Below are 22,313 nucleotides of genomic sequence, written 5' to 3' on the forward strand. Positions count from 1 at the left end.
TGAGATAAATTGTTTTGTTTACATTTTTTTAAACTAACGAAAGCAGCACGTGTGACCATCCCAAATATATACCCCATCAGACCGTGTAACAAGAACAAGAAATTACGTTTGTAGGTACGACGTACCATCTTATAATATACAAAACTAGTGGGCCCTATGCGCTTCGCCGCAAAAAAAAAAAATAAAAAACACCGCACTAACAACAATACATACCGTAGAATTCAATAAAGCACGTGTTTAGCAAATCCGGTTTATTACGAATCTAAAAAAAATTGAATTTAAAAACACTATTAAAATATGATAATAAATACTAACATGGAATACGATTTCCAAATAAAATATCCAATTTGATTTCCAAAAGCACAAAATTGAATGAATTCCTTCTCCTCCTTCGTCTTCCACCTCTTCCTTCTTCTTCCTCCTTCTTCTGACTTCTTCATGCTCCTTATTCCTTCTTCCTTCTTATTCATCCTCCTTCCTTCTCCATTTTCTTAATCCTTCTCCTTCTTCCTCCTCCTCCTTCGTCTTCTTCTTCACCCTTTTTTTTCTTCTTCATCCTCTTTCTTCTTCCTCTACGTTTTTGTTCTTCCTTCTTCGTCTTCCTCCTCCTCCTTCTTCTGAAAACCTGCGTGATTGTTGATGCTTTAGTCTTCTTGCCTTATTGCGTTCGGCTCGTGTATCTTCTAATTGATGAAGAAGAAGGAGGATGAGGAAGTCGAAGAAGGTGGAAGTGGTGAGTTTAACCTCAAATGCACGATACACATAATTAACACACTTCAACTTACCACCACAAAAACAAATGCCTGCTGTTACAATTTATTTATGAACCAAATAAAGTTTTTCTCATGAATTAAATAAAACGAAATGAGCAGAGAAGAATGACATCCTATGTTTTAGAAATGGCGCTGCATGTAAAAAACGGGTTTCCCGCTTTTCTTTTGACTTTATCAAGAATTTTCTTTGCTCTTGTCCTAACGGAGCCCGAGACCTTTTCAACGAATGCAAAACCGTTGAAATCGGCTCATGCGTTCTGGAGTTATAATCATTGGTGAAACTTGTTCTCAATATTTATATATATAGAAAAAGATAGATATAATATATAATTTACTTAAAATCAAAGGGAAATCGAGAAAAGCTTTTTACATATTTATCAACATTTTTGTAATGTATTATAAATATTGCGCATGCGTTTGCGCATGTGACAGGAAGTTCAAGAAAAAAAACTTCCACACTACTAATGTATTGGTTAATATCTTTGACAACTTAAATCATTAAAAATGAAAGTTTTTTTAACTTTTCGAATATTTCTTTGTATATGTAAGTATATTAAAATGTGTATAAAAAAAAAACATACAAATAATAAGTTCCTTAGTAATTCTAAGGGAAACTTGCCCACAAAATTTAAGAGAGAATGTGACTGTGACAGACCTGTATTTAATAAGTGAAGAAAATATTGTTCAAATGAGAAGGGTTCTGGATAGGGGCCCTTACTTTGATACTTCTGCTACTAAAAACGTCACATCCTTAGTTGGAAAAACGGGACATTTAAATTGTCGCATTAAAAATCTTGGAAATAAAACGGTAAGCTCATGTACTATATTATTCCTATGTTTACGTATCTACGCTTATATATTTTAGATTATACCAGCTTAAAAGCTATGAAAGTATTAAGCCCAAAACAGGCTTTTTCTATTTTAGGAGTTTTAAAATAAATTAAACATAAATTTTATATTTATTTTTTTAACATTTCTTATGTATGGAACGACTTGTCATTAGTTTGATGCCATTTGATGATGTCGTTTTGTCTTGTTAAAAGATTTTAAGGAACCAAATTATTTTTCCCCTTAGTTTGAGTGTTCCTTCTTTACCAAAACTACAAGTTTTAGGATTGACACAATATTTTTATATATACATATTTATGTAATAGGAATACAATTTATTTGAAATGAACACGGTTTTGAAAGAACCTTGCCTTAAAAACGTTTTGTCAATCCAGTAACTGATTAGTATATTATAATAATAAATATATATTTTAATTAGTTGTTTATTTCAATATTGGACGATGTCTTGAGTTGCCTTGGCTTCTAAAACTCAGTGGCCCAGACTTTTCAAGTCTTACAAGTCTACTAGTTACTACTACTGGACGATATCTACATAGTGGCGCTCCCTGCTAATGTATGATTGATATTTATTTTGTAGAAATAGTTTCAGACTATGAGCGAATGAGTTTCTGAATTGCATATATTGTAATCTATAATTCTTTTGTCACCGTCATGTTAATAAATTAAAGATCAAATTTTGTAATGCAGGGAAATAAAAACTCAACACAACGTATCAAGTTTAAATTTTTATTTTCGGAAGATTTAGACGGATTTAAATTTCACAGACCTGATTGACGACTCACTCTTGAAAAGCTTTCGCGGAGTTCAGTTTTCTACTCAGACAATGTTGGTGCGGCAGTATTTTTGAACAGAGAAATATGTATATTTCTGACTTAGCCAACCATTACTACTGTACTACTTCCGTACTACTGTTCAACACTCTTTGAGATAAGCCATTACAAACATCATCACACAAAACAGCTGACCCAAAAAAAAATATTACGAACATAATGTAATTACCAAAATCGTCCTAGAATTAATTTATTTAAAGATAAATTCGCAGATGCCTAAAAATGCAGTTAAAACAAGAAAGACCGCTATAGTCGAGTTCCCCGACTACTGATACCCATTACTCAGCTATGGGAAGTGCGCAGGAGAGTCTTCAACACTGACAGTTTTTGGCGGTTTGTCGGCGTTAGAGTGGGCGTGGCAAAAAGTTTTTGGTAAATCAATAGAAATTTACAATATAAATAAAAAAATTAACAAATATCAAAACATTTATCAAAAGTGTGGACGTGGCAGTGTTGTGCGGTTAGTGGGCGTTAGAGTGGGCGTGGCAGCATAAATTGACACACTTGGGCTGCGTCTATGTCTCTGGAGTCTGTAGGCTTAATCTCAACATTCTAGCTCTTGTAGTTCCTGAGATCTCAGCGTTCATACGGACGGACAGACGCACTCGGCTATTGATCCTGATCAAGAATATATATACTTTATATCGTCCGAAACGTTTCCTTCTCCCTGTTACATACTTTTCAACGAATCTAGTATACCCTTTTACTCTACGAGTAACGGGTATAACTATATTTATATATAAGCGTTTCCGATCATAATATTATCCTTTGCCGGATTAAAAAGTATCCAATCATAAAACAATGACAAATTTGAAATTGAATTGGTGAAGGACGAACTGAAAGGGAGCCTATTATTGCCGATCGCGGTATATCATAAACAACAATTATGATAATGCAAAGTAGATCCGATCGCGGCTATGAGACTCAGCTGTAGCAAAGTTTTTGCTAATTCAAAAGTGAAAGCGTGGGAATTTGGTGGCGTGGCAATTCTCTTTTTTTAACAACTCGATAAAAAGACCTTTTATTTGTTTATAACCAATCGTTTCTGATGTAACAATCTGCGTTAACAATAACAAGAGAGAACGCTATAGTCGAGTTCCCCGACTATCTCATACCCGTTACTCAGCTGGTGGAAGGGAGAAGGAGAGCGTGGCAAAAAGGTTTTTGGCAAATCGATAGAAATTTACAAGGCTAATACAAAAATGAAAAAATATCAAAACTTTTTTCAAAATTGTGGGCGTGGCAGTTTTGGGCGTTAGAGTGGGCTTGACAACATGAATCGACAAACTTCCGCTGCTTCTATGTCTCTGGAGTTTGCATGCTGAATCTCAACTTTCTAGCTTTTATAGTTCCTGAGATCTCGACGTTCATACGGACGGACAGACGGACGGACGGACATGGCCAGATCGACTCGGCTATTGATCCTGATCAAGAATATATATACTTTATATGGTCGGAAACGCTTCCTTCTCCCTGTTACATACTTTTCAACGAATTTAGTATACCCTTTTACTCTACGAATAACGGGTATAATGAGCAGCGCCCGATTGAGAAGAGGAAGTGGTGGATACGTAGCATTTTTATGATGTAGCTCTTGAATATGATGCGAATCTTATTTTGGGCTTACTTACATGCTGGATCGCTAACGTATTTACTGCATGCGAGATTATTGAGACGGACCTGCACCATGTATTGTCGGTTTTCTGTATGAAAGGCGGTCGCTTTATTGTCCGTATAGATTTCTAGAGGTTAAAGTCTTACGGTTTGGTGGGATCAGCGATGCGGAGCATCCCATCAAAGTATTCGCGTTTGCTATTAAGCAAAACTTCTTTAGATCATCTTCAGCACGACGATAAGCGCGTTTGTCGACTGGATCATGAGGTCTTGGATAATGCTTGGCCCTCCTGTAGTAAGTCATTTGAACTGTGAACGGAGTCTGCGGGTGGTTCAGTTTCGAGATCCACAGAGACTATAGCTAGCATTCCAATCCCCCCGTCGAAGAGGGCGTTAGCAGGACATTGACAATTTGGTGGACTATAGATAGACGCAATTGCTAGTTCACCAAGGTCAGTTTTGACTTTAACTGCGACAAATGGTAACATTGAAGACAGGACTTAATTAAAATTGCACAAGCCTCGCATTTTCGATCGGCAGGATGAGTTACTAGATGGATATCATATTCATGTAGTTAGTAGTACGATCTAAAGCAAGTGTATTTCGCTAACCCACATGAAATCAATATTATGGTTATGACTAGGACCAACAGTCTATCGTTGGATTGCAAAAACATTTGCTCTTCCTGGTCATTTAACAATTGTGTCGCTTTTGGGATGACTGCTGCTGGCGATCTGGCTGCTATTGTCGTTGAGATCTTTTTGGTTTTTGTAATGGCTGCTGGCGAGGCGGTACTATTTGTTGAAGCGTCTGACTTTGCTTCATATTGTTGTTGCCCAGCGGAGGAAAATGCTGTCTGCGGGAAAGTCATTGTAAGTTGTTGGTACAAAAAATTCAATTTCGTAATCCGTACTAGTTAAAGTTTCGTTCGCTTCGCGAGTGAATCTTTTGTGATATGCGCATTATTTTAATAAATTAATTCAATCTGTTCTCTTTCTGTCTTTGCGTTTTGTTTACTCTCTCTTTCGTGCGTTGTCCGTAGTGCTGTTTGGTGTTGTTTTTGTACTTAACTGCACGGTGCACCCGCTCTCTCGCTCTCCCACACAAAATCCTAAAGTGCAGACTGCGCTCTTGCGGTTGTCAAAACCCAATTAAACATGGAAACCAATGTTGTCTGCTTCCATAACAAATGCCGTCAGGTAATAAAGCCTGTGCAATCAAAAATGACCTGTTGGCTATGTGATGGAATGGTGCACACTAAGTGCGCTGGTTTTAACGGCCGAACAAGTGATGACCTAGCTAAAGGCCCTAATCTAAAATACTGTTGTGATATTTGCCTAGGAGTTGCGAATGAAATGCAACTCTTTATGCGCCAAGCTAAAGGTGGCTTGAAAGGACTGATCAGCAGTTTTAACGTGGCTAGAGATAGTTTTCGTCGAGCTGATGATCTTCTTTCTGCGCTTGATTCTCAATTTAATAGCCTCAAACTATTAGAAGAATCTCGAAAGCGCAAGAAAGCCGCTGGTGGTAGGCTGCCTAAGGGGAATGCCCCGCAACCTTCGGCAAGTGATCAACAGGACTCCACAGCTGATCAGTTGACGATCGCAGCAAACCCTCAAATGTTGCTTAGATCGGCAGCTAAAAAAGATTCGGTGCAATCCGATCAATCGGTTGTGGAGGGAGTCCAGCCTGGGGTTGCTACAGATTCCGTTTTGTCCGCACTGGTTTCTCAACCGGTGATTCCACCCGTCCCGAATTGTTTACCACCACAAAGGAATGTTGAGTCCGGACTACCGGACAAGTTGGCACTTCAGAAATACAACCTGCAGTGCCAAAACCCCTCTCGGTGGTTCCACTAAGGAAACAAATTTTTGTTTCTCGGCTTTCCCCTGATCAAACATCATCTGATGTACTGTCTTATATACAAGACAAAACAAAAGCCGACCACATAAAAGTGAAAAAATTTAACTTTTCTTATGCTAGGGACATCTCATCTTTCAAGATAACTGTCCCAAATGAGCTATTCTCAACCATATGTTCTGGTGATTTTTGGCCGGAAAGTATGATTGTGAAAGAGTTTGAAGCTAAGATTAAAAATAGCTAAGATTAAAAAACTTGATTTATTAGGTTTCCCTGTTGATCTCCTAAATTGGATTCTAAGTTATCTGAATGGCAGGACGCAACGGGTCCTCTTTAAAAATTGTCTTTCTTGTATTCTCCGAATCACATCCGGCGTCCCACAAGGGAGCCACCTAGATCCGCTCCTTTTTACCTTATTTATTAACGACCTTCCCTTAATAATAAATCATTCGCGTGTACTAATGTACGCTGATGATGTAAAATGATGCTTGCAATATAAGGACATATCTCGCCATTTGGACTTACAATCCGATCTAGATTGCTTTCAAACCTGGTGCCGTGATAACGTATTAAACTTAAATGGCTCTAAGTGTAAAGTTATGACCTTTTGACGTGCCAACTCAATGCACGCAACTTACACTTTAAGTGGGTGCTCTTTGGACAGAATAACACATGTTGATGATCTTGGTGTTCTTCTGGACCCTAAACTTAAATTTTCAGACCATATTTCGTCTATTGTCAATAAGGCCAGGGGTGTGCTTGGTTTTATAAAACGGGTTGTCAAAGGAATTTGATGATCCTTACATGACCAAAACCTTATTTATTTCTCTAGTCCGTCCGATCCTCGAGTATGGATCACCTGTTTGGAGTCCACAATATGAAGTTTACTCGGACCGCATTGAATCGGTTCAAAAGAACTTCTTACTTTTAGCCTTACGGCGCCTTAATTGGGATGCAAACCTTAGATTACCTCCTTATTCAAGTAGATTAATGTTAATTAACTTACCCTCCTTAGCTAACCGTAGAACGATGCTTGGAACAGAATTTATTTTTAACCTTATTCGTTGTGAAGTGGATAGTCCCGACTTGGTTAGTCGGCTAAACTTCACTGTTTCAAGCAGATTTACTAAAAATTACGTACCTCTAAATTTAAATCATTGTAGATCTAACTATGAGTTGCATGATCGCTACAGAGTATTATGTTCTGACTATAATAGATTCTATCCTATTATCTCTAATTCTGACTCTCTGCTGTTTTTAAAGCGATCAATACTAACGTACTTAACGAATTCTTAGATCTTACTACTATATACATATATTTCCTCGTCCTTTACAGTCTTCTATACCGCGTTTGTCTTCCCGGTCCGGTTGGGCGGGAGGTGTAACCGTGGGAGTCGCGCGTAAAAAAAAAAAAAAAAACAGAGGACGACTATATTTGGAAACACGGACAGCGTTAGCGTATTAGCTCTGGTCAATCAAGCTTGGTGGAATATTTGGTCTACCTGACTGGTGGGGAACGCTTCTGCAATGAAATGTTATACTTTTGCGTCGACATGCAATCTGCTGATAAGCAACACAGCCAGCTAACACATTTTAGTGGATGAACATCGTTTAAAGCAGGAAGCTTATGGCAATGATTTTTGCTGTGTCTAATTGCTTGGCGTCGGTAGCATTGTATGAATTATTACTTGATGTAAGGAAGTTTAACTTGAACCCATAGTCGACAAAGTGTTTTAATATCAAGGACTTCCTAGTGTGGAAGGATGGACCGTGTGGCCAGTCAAGATAAGACTTTCCCTTATATTTTCGACCGGAATGAAATGATGGAAGCAACGGATGACAACGCTATAAGATCTTTCTTCTTTTTGCTGCCAGGATGACAGTTCAGGGAGTATCTAGACGGGTTAACAACCTTGTCTGAATCCGTACAGATTCTCGCAGTGAATATCCGCAATTGGGTTATTTGGTTGAAGGAGGGTAATTGTTCATTGCTGGCGGTATTGTTGCCACCTTTGGTATTGACAACGTTGTTATTGTAATGGTTGTTGGCAATGACGTCATCATTGTTGATTAAGTTGCTGTTCCAGCTGCTAGCTTCGTAGGCATCGTTTTGGCTGATTGTTGGAGGAACAATTTGGGCTACTGGAATTTTTCAGAATTTCGCTGACTAATCTCGGCGATCTGGTGTCATGACAGCGTTTACTTGCCAAACTGAAAGTTCACCAGTCCTCATCTACGGCATTTACAGCCACTGGATCCGATTCAACATCCACTTTCAGTTTTAGTTCAATTAGGAAAACAATTTAATTTTTGACCGAAATCGAAACAAAACAATTTATTAACAATGTTGACTTAAAGCGCTCGGGTCAGAAAAATTCCAATGCGCAAAAAATCGCTACAGCGGTAAATATTTTACTTACGGAAGTGATTTCGTTAATCATGACGCGGTCGTCGAAAATCCATTACCTTAAGTTATCACCTTTGGTACTGCGTAAGTAGACCGGTCATTGATTGTGATAATCCCCTCAGCCATATAGGTAAGCTGGTGCAGGTCACTTGGCTGAATTTCGCAATGTACTAGTTTCCTGTTGGCAAAAGGTGACTCCCGGCGTAGAAGCGCAGTCTTTTATAGCATTAGAGCCTCCTCCACATCACTATGTCGGGTTTTGGCAGCATAAATCCTTTACGAGGGACTGGAAAAATCGTGATCTTACAGGATAATTATACCCATTACTCGTAGAATAAAAGGGTATACTACATTTGTTGAAAAGTATGTAACATACAGAAGGAAGCGTTTCCATACATATAATGTATATGTATTCATGATCAGGATCAATAGCCGAGTCGTTCTGGCCCTGTCCGTCTGCCTGTCTCTCTCCGTCCGTATGAACGCCGAGTTCTCAGGAACTAAAAAAGCTAAAAAGTTGAGATTAAGCTTACAAAATCTTTGTTTCGACGCAGCGCAAGTTTGTTGACACATGTTATATAAATTATTTTTCATTGGATTTCACTAAACCTTTTTCGCCCACAATGATGACTATGTTTCTGTCTAGTCCTTGGCCCGTCTTGGTCACTTTTGCGTTGTTCAGCATTCAGTACTTGCAAGACGCTGGTGCATCCTTGTATCGCATCGACTGGTCTCTTGTCGATGAACGAGTTGATTGTTTTCTTATATCTTGTGGTGTCTAGCAAGATACGCTCCACAGCATCACTCACACCCTTATCGATTTTTTGCGCATTTATTGTCTAGCATAGTCGTGATCGTGTGGGATATTTAATACGGCACGTTGTCGCAGTAAATCATTTTGGCTTTTGGGAATAGATTTCTGACTTGTAACAAACTCGCTTTCAAATCCTTAATGAGGTCACGTGCTATACGACGGCAATTTCGAAAAGTTATTAAAGAAAATAAAAAAAATATTATTTATCCATTAAGAAAATGTCTATACATATGTAGCAGTTCTCCTACAAAATAAGGAAACGGTGATTCGAGAATCTTTTGTTTCTTCGAATGCCTAAGGCAAAAACGCCTTCTCGCCCGTCTTGTATTTTTGGACAATTTCATTGGCCAGCTTGCCCATTTTTGGGAAGTAGTGTTCCGTGTCCCGCTGGTATGACTTCACTCCTTTTTTCGACTCCAAAGACAATCCCCGTAGTAAGGGAAAAGAAATCGCTATACACGATTTTGCATCCTGTTCTCACATAAAATTAATCTGCTTACAGATATGGGTGCCCTGTGGCCAACGCTCAAACTATGACCAATAATTCTATTTATATCATTATAATAGGACGGTTCGCATGGACACAATCGCCTGGTTCACATACGTAGTCTCCGACACAGTCGACCGGGTCTTCATCACAATTCCTGCCGCCTCTTCGGGTCCTTTTTCGGTTTGGCCCCGCCTGTTGAATGCTTCCGAACTAACCGGGCTTTGTCGTATTGGACCTCAGCTACCTGTGTCTCAATTCGGAGACCTTCCTTGTCCCGAACGTCTCGACATAGCGATCTTGTTCCTTACTGACTATCACGGTTGTAGCTCCCTTGCTGACTTCGTTGCTTTACGTTGTTGACTCGTATACTCGTTCTTTTTGACTGTCCAGCTTCCAGCTTTCGGGCTGTTTATTAAACGGCCTTTTAATGGGCCTACGCGTTGACTTGTTGCGTAACAGGCAACCGGCAGGCCCTCCTCCAGCAATTCTCATTTCCATTTGTGCGGAGCTTTTAACTCCTCACATCCCCTCTTTCTTCGGGTAAAATAAATTCAGTTTAGCAGTCCTTGCTGAACACTCTTGAGATTCCTTCGACGCCCATAGCTCTGTTTTGAGTTCCACAGCGCCGACCTCCTCCCAGCGCACTGTTCCGTTCCTTCTTTCAAATTTTGCCGCCGATTCTTACTTTCGTGAAGCCACTCCTTGCTTCGCTCTTCTTTCCGCATTCCATACTCTTGTCGTCATCTGGTCACACCACTTCCTGTCGGTTGCCGATAGCTCCCGACAACTCCCGTTGGTGCGGCGTTGCCATTGGTATTCTTGCACTGGGACCCGTTATGTGCCGATAGTTCCGATACTTTTGCCCATTGATTGACACTATCGAGTGCCGATCGACTGCCTTGTGATCGAGACGCCCCCTTCCCATAGCTTTAATGACTATAGGCAAAAATTTTTGCCGGTAAGTTGGATTATAAAAGAAAACGTTTCATCCTTGTTTATCCTTTTTCTTCCCTGCAGCCTCATTTGGCATTGCGGTACCGCTGTACCGCACCTTCCTTTCAGAGTTTTCCTTGGGTTCGGTGAGTGCATTACTCCTCTGAACCCCGCTTACTTGTTGCATGCGTCCGTTGGCTCTGGCTTTGGCCTGACGTTGAGTGTGCCTGTGCCTGACGTCAGTTGGGTAATCCTGATGATAATTCCCGCCCAAGCCTGTATGAAATATATAATTTTATATATTTAACTAGTTGGCCCTGTGCGCTTCGCCGCATGCAGTCTTAAAATTCAGTGAAAAATTCCTAGAATTTGTTATATAAAAGTCATTTATTTTATTTGAAAATTGTTATTTTCAATCCAAAACATTTGGATAAACTATATTTTTCGTTTGTCCATTTGGAGCGAATACAAATAAAGAGTTTGGAATGCCAACTCTTGAACAGGCTACGTATAGCTGCCCATGAGAAAAACACGGCTCTTCCAAAATCAACCCGCATACTTGAACCGTTTGTCCTTGTGCCTTATTGATGGACATGACAAATGATAGACGCACTGGGAATTGCAGTCGCTTAAATTCAAACGGCATGTCTGTTGGTATCAACGGAATACGCGATATGAGCACCATTTCTCCTTTCGCTTTTCCAGTCAATATCGTGGCTTCAATTAAATTCGGCATCAATTTTTTTACAACCAGTCTTGTGCCATTGCACAATTTTGGTGCATTTAAATTCCGTAGTAAAATAATTGATGAGCCGATTTTTAAGTTCAAAAAATGCGGTGGCATACCAGGCGGTTCTAGGGAATTTAAAAATTCAACTGGATAATTCACTGCATCATCTTCTTTCATTGCGCTATCAAAAGATTTATATGATATCAGTGCGCCTGGCAATTTTTCTTGAATGTGAAAATTGATTTCATTGACATGTACATTTTTTGGTGACAATATTGCTTGTTCTGTCAACCAATCGTGATTTCTGTGATTTTGAATTATATTTGGAAGAACGCTTTCTATTAATTCCCCTTTAGATTGTAGAATTGTACAAAAATTGTTTGGCAAAGTGATCAAGCCATTTGTATTTGGAACTTTGCCACTTCCGATTTCTAATAATTGCTTTCTGCAGATTGATCATAGTGCTATTGAACACGCATGTTTATTTTCAATGTCAATTGAATTTTTGGACATATCGCCACAGGAAATAATACTTCAAGCAAGCATTGACCTGATCCGCTAACGTTGCACGTGGAATGACGGGCAATGTTTGTCGGAAATCTCCTGACAAAAATATTATTGCACCACCCAAAATTTGTTGATTGCGACGTAGATCTTGCATTGTTCTGTTTAATGCTTCCAGAGATTTTTTATGGGTCATTCTTCTTCTTCTTCCTCCTCCTTCTTCTTTTGACTTCTTCATGCTCCTTATTCCTTCTTCTTCTTCATCCTCCTTCTTCCTGCTCCATCTTCTTAATCCTTCTCCTCCTTCTTCCTCCTCCATCTTCTTAATCCTCCTCCTTCTTCTTCCTCTTTCTTCTTCCTTCTTCGTCTTCTTCCTCCCCCTTCTTCTGAAAACCTGCGTGATTGTTGATGCTTTAGTGTTCTTGCTTTATTGCGTTCGGCTCGTGTATCTTCTAATTGATGAAGAAGAAGGAGGATGAGGAAGTCGAAGAAGGTGGAAGTGGTGAGTTTAACCTCAAATGCACGATACACATAATTAACACAGTTCAACTTACCACCTCAAAAACAAATGCCTGCTGTTACAATTTATTTATGAACCAAATAAAGTTTGTCTCATGAATTAAATAAAACAAAATGAGCAGAGAAGTGTAATGTCCCCATATATCAAGATTTTTTTTAAATCACCGAAATTCGCGCCTTAGTTAGAAGCGATAATAATTATCGGAACCTTATCTGGCAACGTCATCTAAATGGCAATTGACCAGCTGGTGAATATTGATTCGGATAAGGGTTCTTCGGATCCCCAGCATCTAGCTTGGATCTTTTCTTACGACGATCGTCAAGCTGATAAGTTCAGTCCCAGCAGAGATAAGACCTAGCAAAAAGGCAAATCAAGTAAAAAGAACTGGAGAGTACAATCACATGTGCTCCCAACTTTAATCCAGCGTTTATTTCGGCATCAAGAAAGAAAGGCAATTAGTAAATGCCCGTGGATTGCCGTGTCGGCAAGGTAAATATTTCAATGAAAATTTCAAAAAAATTACCAAATTATAATAACAGTTGTGCACGTTTAGGTCACGCGTGTTATTTTTATCGTCGACTACACAGCGAGAAATCGCCAGGTCGATTGATTCTACTAAAGAAGAAAATCACTGGGTAAATATCCAAGTAATTCTGGGAAAAAATTGCCCGAAATGAATGAGTTATATTCCCGCAGTTACCCGAGGAAACGAAGCTGAATTTTAAACTCTTCCACGCCGACCCAAAAGTTCGGCTGGAGTCAGCTACCTCTGCTGGGAGACAATTTGTTCGGAGGTCGCAGGAAAAAATCTACAGAAAACCTACATAGAAATAAAAACCCTTACAAAACTAGTGTAAAACAAAAACAGATTAAAATACCTTCAGTGCCAAAAAACCCAAAAATTAATTGAAGTTAAACATATTACATAGTACATATTACATAAAACAAAAGCATTTGATAGTGATGTGAGTGTGTGCAGGTGATAAGTAAAATAGGAGAAAAAAAAAGAAATACAAGCTGGCCAACCCAATGTAAAATCGTACACTGAAAGAAAAAGGAAGTTTCGTTGCCAATGCCAAAAATAAAATACTTCAAATCAAAAATAAAAAGAATTAATCATGACAATATAAACAAAAAATGAAATGAAAAAAAATGCATAAAAAATAACATGAAATAAATAATCCTATATTTTAATTATCACTTATGAAAAAATAGTGCATTTATAGTTTGAAGTTTTCTTACTAATAACCCCCAACACCGCATCGACAAGAAGGCCTTCTTCGAGAACCAACAGTGGGTGAGTAAAATTAAAAAATAAAATATTATATATATAACCAAAACAAAACTAAAACTTCAAGTTACTAAATTGCAATTATGTAGTTCAGTGTAGAGCCTGGCTACCTGTGTTAAGGCTTATCAACCGCTCGCGCCGATTGATTTGTCTATTTTGTCAATTACTCTTTTGATTCTTATCGAAATTCTAACATGGTAATTTAAAGCACTATAATGTAACGTAAACATTGACGACTACACTGAAAGAAATAAATATTGACATGATTGGCACCTACATATTTTCTCCCTTTTAGCAATAGAAAGCTTTTTCTTTCAATGATGCGATTAAATAAATAAACTCCATAGAAAAAAGAAAAACACTTAATAGTTGTTTAGGATTAATAAATACTTAACAATTACAACATAAAAAAAAACCCACACCACTTCAATGTTCTTTTGTTGGTAACAAACAAGAAAAAGAAAAGCTTGGCACTATAAAAATAAAACAAAAAAAAAATAAATAAATCAATAAAAAAATAAAAATGAATAGAGATTTTTGCGAAAAATAAATAAAGATAAATAATGTAAAATAAGGAGCAAAACTTAGAAAAATACGGAACCAGACTTAAGGAATTAAGAGTATGGAATTATAAGATTAAAACTAGTAAGGCTAATTAGTTCGAAATATGTACACTGCAAGAAATGCACTCAAAAAGAAAGAAGAAATTGTTTATTGAAAATTAAAATTGTTGTAAAGATGAAACTCTAAGTTCTTATTCATGGCAGGGGAGCTTAATTAAATGATGCATATTTAATTACATTTGGGGTCTTCTAAAAAAAGGTTACACTGAAGACTATGGTTGGGAGGGCAATGATAGTGGGAGTGGAAATTAACATCTAAAACCACCCCGCCAGGCTTACATCCAAATTCGTGCTTCCTTCTCTCACATGGTAGTTTAATTAAGTTTCGCTTGCTGTTAATTTTCTAAAAGAAGAAACTGAGACAGTGGAGTTGTTTGTTTTTTTTTTCCGCTGTTCGTTCATATGAGGATCGTCTCATTGTTTAAATTCAGGAGGGACTCTATAATAAAACCTTTTGGTGTAGCAATCATTATCCACAGCAAAAAACCCCCCCACATCTCCCGGTAGAACTAGGAATCAATGGGTCCCGCTCAGCTGATGGTTAATGGTCGACAAGCCTGAAAAGGGTGAACATTTTGGAATCGAATCGCCAACAAGGATACCCAGTAAATGTTTCTCTTCTTCAACGGCGCTCTTTCACCACATAGATTTTTGGCGCCCAAACATGGGGCAAGTGCTTATTCCTTACATATATTTTAGTCCAGCAGGCAGTCACACAGATTTTTGGTGCAGCCGCCGATGCTGAAAGGCAGGTGCTAAAGTATTTGGCTGGTATATAGTACTAACCCCTGATTTTTGAAAGTTGTATGTGAAGCTAGAAAAGAATCTAATTTGACTATTGGAAAGCGAGCCATTATTAGTGAGTGCTGATAGGTTTCGACCGTAGAAAAATTAATTCCATAAAAATATAATTCTTTGGACTTGAAAAAGCTTACGACCAAATGACATCGACGTATTATCCTTCGAGTTATGGAGTGAAATGAAGATTTGCTTCGCTTTAGTCCTTGTAATTGGTGGGAAAAGTACCGGGTTGTTACAACAGACATTAATCTGGAAGCTCTTTGTCTTCGATTGAGATTTTTGTTATCATTATGAAAGTAGTCAAGAAAGCTGTTTGATATTGATATACATCTTTGGAATTCGAGTTTTTGATTTGACGGTGATCTTGAAATTATCAGCAGAAATATTCATAATCTTTTAATTGGCAAAGCCAGCAGTTGGTTCTGGAGATACCATAAAAGAGTTTAAACATTTACTTGGAGAGAGTTTTGCGTAGCTTTTCGAGAACAATATCGTGAGAGTAGAACGGCAACTGAGTTACGTGAACAAATTCGCTCGCGGAAGCAAAAGCCAGGAGAGTCGTTCGATACGTTTTATGAGAGTGTTTGTAAGCTCATGGATAAACTATCAGTGAGTTTTGCAGAAGATGAGTTAGTAGAGATGATCCAAGGAAATTTACTAATCGACGTGAAAGAGAGACAGTTATTTGAAAATATTTCATCTATCTCAGAGTTGCGTAGGTTGGTTCATAAGCGAAAAAATTTCCTTAAGGAAACAGGCCGAGTGCGGCCCCCCCAAACTAAGTCCGGTCCATATCGCGTATACGCGATGGATGACGGCCAACTACAAGAGACTCAAGAATGTGATGAGGAAAATGAAATTGCAGCAATTCAACGTACAACTCCTTTGTTGTGCTGGAATTGTGAGGCTCCTGGCCACATATGGGAAAATTGCTTGGCCGAGAGACGTATTTTTTGTTATGGTTGCGGAGCCCCGCAAATATATAAACCCAATTGCCAGAACTGCAAGCGAAAGACGGAAAACCGGCAAGGGGGGACATCCAATCCAGGAAGGGTGTCCCAAAAGTAGAAGATAGCGCTAGAATAGATTTTGAAAGAGTTACAATTCTACAAAGTAAGTTAGCTCAAGAGTCGAATAATGAAATTAACATACCTTTTAAGCCGTATCATGAGAGGTTAAGAAACTATAATATTTTATTTAGTGAGAGAACGAATTGTCGGGCTCGGGAAAGAAAGTAATCGAAATACCCGCAGAATGCGAAATTACTATCGTTCGTTAAAAAAGAAGAGAACTAGGATTGTGTCAACTGTTTTTCAAGACAACATTGATCGTCGTAGTTATGCTAGTGTAAAGTTTATGGAGTTTTCTGAACTAGGTTTACTCGACACTGGTGCAAACATAAGTTGTATCGGATCATCACTAGCGCTTGTGGACTTTTCGAAATATACAAATTTTAAGCCCATATTGTCGAAAGTTCGAACCGCGGACGCCAAGTCTCACAATGTTCTTGGAAGTCTAAGCGTAAAAATGAAATATCAAGATAAGGAGAAAGATTTAGAATTATTTATTATTCCTTCTATAGCACAGAGGTTGATATTAGGTATAGATTTCTGGCGCGCTTTTGAATTAGCTCCAGGGATCATTAGCTCTATTCTGAATGAGGACATAGAAGTAGAGGAAGGTGAGGAAAAATACCCATTAACAGAAAATGAAAGACGGCAACTTGAGATTGTTAAGGAATTATTTCCAAATTTTGAAAAACAAGGATTAGGTCGCACAGCCATAATCAAGCATAGTATTGACATAGGTGAAAGCAAGCCGGTCAAACAGCGTTATTATCCGGCGAGTCCTGCAGTGGAAAAACTAATGTACGCGGAAATTGACCGAATGCTTAGCCTCGGAGTCATCGAACCTTCGCAAAGTGCCTGGAGTTCTCCAATGCGCCTGGTGGTAAAGCCAAACAAAGTTCGGTTATGTCTTGACGCACGCAAACTAAAAGAAGCTACAAAAAAAGATGCCTATCCTCTGCAAAGCATCGAAGGCATTTTTGCTCGTCTGCCAAAGGCAAATATAATTTCGAAATTAGATCTCAAAGATGCTTACTGGCAAATGGAGTTGACAGAGGAAGCGAAACCATTGACCGCTTTTACAGTCCCAGGTCGAGCATTATATCAGTTTACTGTCATGCCTTTTGGCTTATGTAATGCTCCCTCGACGATGTCTCGTCTAATGGATGACTTAATTCCGCCGGATTTACGTCATTGCGTTTTCGGATATCTCGACGATCTATGTATTGTCTCAGAAGATTTTGCGTCACATTTAACTGTCTTAGTTCGCATTGCTGATCAATTCAAGAAAGCAAACCTTACCCTGAACATAAAAAAAAGTCACTTCTGCGTTACTAAGGTGAACTATCTAGGTTATGTGATAGGAAGTGGTGGAATAGCCACTGATCCAGAAAAAATATCATGTGTAATGAACTGGCCCACACCCAAAAATATGAAACAAGTCCGAGGTTTCCTAGGTGTATGTGGTTGGTACAGGCGATTTATAAAAGACTTTGCAGATATAACCTATCCCATTACGGAAGTCTTAAAAACAAAAAAATGTTTTAAATGGTCTCCTGAAGCCCAGGACGCCATGCAGAAATTAAAACAGTTACTAACGTCTGCGCCGGTGTTACAAAATGCGGATTTTTCCCGTAAATTTTTTGTACACAGTGATGCTAGTGATTATGGAATTGGTGCTGTGCTGGTACAAGTCTCTGATACCGGAGAGGAAAGACCATTGGCATTTATGTCCAAAAAACTGTCCAAGTCGCAAAGGAACTATAGCGTAACCGAACGCGAATGTCTGGCGGTGATATTAGCGATCGAAAAATTCCGGTGTTATTTGGAATTACAGCCTTTTGAAGTAGTGACAGATCATTCAAGCCTTCTCTGGCTTATGCGACAGCAAAATGTATCTGGAAGACTGGCCCGATGGATTTTTAGATTGCAAGCTTTCAAGTTCACCATTTTGCACCGAAAAGGGAAAGATCACATTGTTCCAGATGCGTTGTCCCGAATTTGTGACCCTGAAATTGATAGTGTTGAATGGATAGGTCCAGAAATTGACTTAGGATCGTCATCTTTCAAAGATTCTGATTATCTTCAGCTCAAGAAAACAATAGAAGAAAATAGCGAAAAATTTCCTGATCTGCGAACGGCAGACCAATTTGTGTACATACGCACCGAACACCCTTCGGGAAATACCATCCAGGACTCGGATTGTTGGAAACTGTGGGTGCCGGAGGCGTTACGAATAGCAGCGATCCGCCAAGCACATGACTGTATTGTATCTGCGCATGGTGGAATGCAGAAAACAATCGAACGGCTGCGAAGACACTTGTTTTGGCCAGGGTTGCCCAAACAAGTTAGAGAATACGTTCGAGCCTGCGATGTTTGTAAAGAGACTAAAGCCCCGAACACAACATTACGGCCACCCATGGGTCAACAAAGTGTTTCGGACAGACCCTTTCAGAAACTTTACATTGACATCTTAGGTCCCTACCCAAGAAGCAAGAAAGGTCACATAGGATTACTTATTGTCCTTGATCATTTCAGTCGTTACCATTGGTTATGTCCACTAAAAAAGTTTACTACCTCCGCGGTTATCGATTTCCTTGGGAATAGAATTTTTGCTGAATTTGGAACACCCGAGACCATCGTAAGCGACAATGGATCTCAGTTCAAGTCACATGAGTTTGAAGCCTTTCTAACCAAGTTTGGAATCAAGCACACTTTCACAGCGTTATACTCCCCTCAGAGCAACGCTGCGGAACGGGTTAATCGCTCTTTATTGGCTGCGATAAGATCCTACCTGAGAGCGGATCAGACTGAATGGGATATCAATTTAACTAGCATTTCGTCGTCATTACGATCCTCTCTGCATCAAGCTCTTGGATGCTCACCTTATAAGGCATTGTTCGGATTCAATATGATTAATCATGCCAGCGATTATAAATTGTTAAGAAAGCTATCCCTCTTAGAAGAATCTCCGCTGTTAAATTGCCAGGATAAACTATATTGGTTAAGAGAAAATATACAACAAAATAGCCGTACGGCTTATGAACGTAATGCGACACAATACAATTTGCGATCCAAGCCGGTCTCGTACAAAGAAGGCCAAGAAGTGTTTAAGAGAAACTTTTACCTAAGTAATTTCTCGAAGAATTTTAATAAGAAATTAGGGCCTCAGTTTTCAAAGTGTCGAGTGAAGAAAAAAATAGGAACAGCCTACTATGTATTAGAAAATTTACAAGGCAAAGAAATCGGTACATACCACGCTAAGGACTTACGAAGCTAATTCCAGCTAATCGTGCCTCGTTCGACCCTCTCGTTAGATTATCTGGTGGTGTAATGTCCCCATATATCAAGATTTTTTTTAAATCACCGAAATTCGCGCCTTAGTTAGAAGCGATAATAATTATCGGAACCTTATCTGGCAACGTCATCTAAATGGCAATTGACCAGCTGGTGAATATTGATTCGGATAAGGGTTCTTCGGATCCCCAGCAACTAGCTTCGATCTTTTCTTACGACGATCGTCAAGCTGATAAGTTCAGTCCCAGCAGAGATAAGACCTAGCAAAAAGGCAAATCAAGAAAAAAGAACTGGAGAGTACAATCACATGTGCTCCCAACTTTAATCCAGCGTTTATTTCGGCATCAAGATTAAAAGGCCACAAAGAAAAGGCAATTAATAAATGCCCGTGGATTGCCGTGTCGGCAAGGTAAATATTTCAATGAAAATTTCAAAAAAATTACCAAATTATAATAACAGTTGTGCACGTTTAGGTCACGCGTGTTATTTTTATCGTCGATTACACAGCGAGAAATCGCCAGGTCGATTGATTCTACTAAAGAAGAAAATCACTGGGTAAATATCCAAGTAATTCTGGGAAAAAATTGCCCGAAATGAATGAGTTATATTCCCGCAGTTACCCGAGGAAACGAAGCTGAATTTTAAACTCTTCCACGCCGACCCAAAAGTTCGGCTGGAGTCAGCTACCTCTGCTGGGAGACAATTTGTTCGGAGGTCGCAGGAAAAAATCTACAGAAAACCTACATAGAAATAAAAACCCTTACAAAACTAGTGTAAAACAAAAACAGATTAAAATACCTTCAGTGCCAAAAAACCCAAAAATTAATTGAAGTTAAACATATTACATAGTACATATTACATAAAACAAAAGCATTTGATAGTGATGTGAGTGTGTGCAGGTGATAAGTAAAATAGGAGAAAAAAAAAGAAATACAAGCTGGCCAACCCAATGTAAAATCGTACACTGAAAGAAAAAGGAAGTTTCGTTGCCAATGCCAAAAATAAAATACTTCAAATCAAAAATAAAAATAATTAATCATGACAATATAAACAAAAAATGAAATGAAAAAAAAATGCATAAAAAATAACATGAAATAAATAATCCTATATTTTAATTATCACTTATGAAAAAATAGTGCATTTATAGTTTGAAGTTTTCTTACTAATAACCCCCAACACCGCATCGACAAGAAGGCCTTCTTCGAGAACCAACAGTGGGTGAGTAAAATTAAAAAATAAAATATTATATATATAACCAAAACAAAACTAAAACTTCAAGTTACTAAATTGGCTACCTGTGTTAAGGCTTATCAACCGCTCGCGCCGATTGATTTGTCTATTTTGTCAATTACTCTTTTGATTCTTATCGAAATTCTAACATGGTAATTTAAAGCACTATAATGTAACGTAAACATTGACGACTACACTGAAAGAAATAAATATTGACATGATTGGCACCTACATATTTTCTCCCTTTTAGCAATAGAAAGCTTTTTCTTTCAATGATGCGATTAAATAAATAAACTCCATAGAAAAAAGAAAAACACTTAATAGTTGTTTAGGATTAATAAATACTTAACAATTACAACATAAAAAAAAAACCCACACCACTTCAATGTTCTTTTGTTGGTAACAAACAAGAAAAAGAAAAGCTTGGCACTATAAAAATAAAACAAAAAAAAAATAAATAAATCAATAAAAAAATAAAAATGAATAGAGATTTTTGCGAAAAATAAATAAAGATAAATAATGTAAAATAAGGAGCAAAACTTAGAAAAATACGGAATCAGACTTAAGGAATTAAGAGTATGGAATTATAAGATTAAAACTAGTAAGGCTAATTAGTTCGAAATATGTACACTGCAAGAAATGCACTCAAAAAGAAAGAAGAAATTGTTTATTGAAAATTAAAATTGTTGTAAAGATGAAACTCTAAGTTCTTATTCATGGCAGGGGAGCTTAATTAAATGATGCATATTTAATTACATTTGGGGTCTTCTAAAAAAAGGTTACACTGAAGACTATGGTTGGGAGGGCAATGATAGTGGGAGTGGAAATTAACATCTAAAACCACCCCGCCAGGCTTACATCCAAATTCGTGCTTCCTTCTCTCACATGGTAGTTTAAGTTTCGCTTGCTGTTAATTTTCTAAAAGAAGAAACTGAGACAGTGGAGTTGTTTGTTTTTTTTTTCCGCTGTTCGTTCATATGAGGACCGTCTCATTGTTTAAATTCAGGAGGGACTCTATAATAAAACCTTTTGGTGTAGCAATCATTATCCACAGCAAAAAACCCCCCCACATCTCCCGCTAGAGCTAGGAATCAATGGGTCCCGCTCAGCTGATGGTTAATGGTCGACAAGCCTGAAAAGGGTGAACATTTTGGAATCGAATCGCCAACTGCACATGGTGTGCGAATTTTATTGTAATCGGTTGAGTGGTATAGGAGTCCATTGAGGACAAACATTGTGACACGAGATTTATATATATTGTGTATATATAACATTGTGTATATAATTTATTATGTACAGTGAAATAGAAAAGCCTTAATAAACCGGCCAGCCAGAAATTGGGATGTGGACAACATATTTTATTAAAAGCATTGGCATTTTAAAGGGAGAAATCACTGCTTCCCTACATATCTCGTAATCTTGCAGGATGTATTAAAAGGCTTTTACAAGACACCGGCGCTTCTGAGAATTTCACTCAGATAGTAAAGGTATTAAAAAATATTATTACTTTGAAATAATCTTCAATGTAAATGCCATTCATATAATAAAAGTGCGTTTTTGTACCCTTGTTCATTATTTTAAAGAAATTTGGTGAAATAGTGGTACTAGAATGCAGGCTAAATGCAAATATAATGGAACATAAAATCAACACAGAGACCTTACAATTTGCTAAAAACAATG

The 22,313-nt window shown here is 38.1% G+C and overlaps 1 protein-coding gene across 1 annotated transcript in view; it reads left to right on the forward strand.

Annotated features, from left to right (window-relative positions):
* The first annotated feature begins 1,241 nt into the window (after positions 1 to 1,241).
* Positions 1,242 to 22,313, forward strand: part of LOC122625801 (protein CEPU-1) — a 249,645-nt gene continuing 228,573 nt past the window's right edge. Inside the window, 2 exon segments of the mRNA XM_043805853.1 lie at positions 1,242 to 1,317; positions 1,373 to 1,581. Coding sequence (XP_043661788.1) covers positions 1,278 to 1,317; positions 1,373 to 1,581 — 249 coding nt within the window. The 5' untranslated portion in view covers positions 1,242 to 1,277.

The sequence above is a fragment of the Drosophila teissieri genome, unplaced genomic scaffold (assembly GCF_016746235.2).
Source record: "Drosophila teissieri strain GT53w unplaced genomic scaffold, Prin_Dtei_1.1 Segkk7_quiver_pilon_scaf, whole genome shotgun sequence".
Classification (NCBI taxonomy): Eukaryota; Metazoa; Arthropoda; class Insecta; order Diptera; family Drosophilidae; genus Drosophila; species Drosophila teissieri.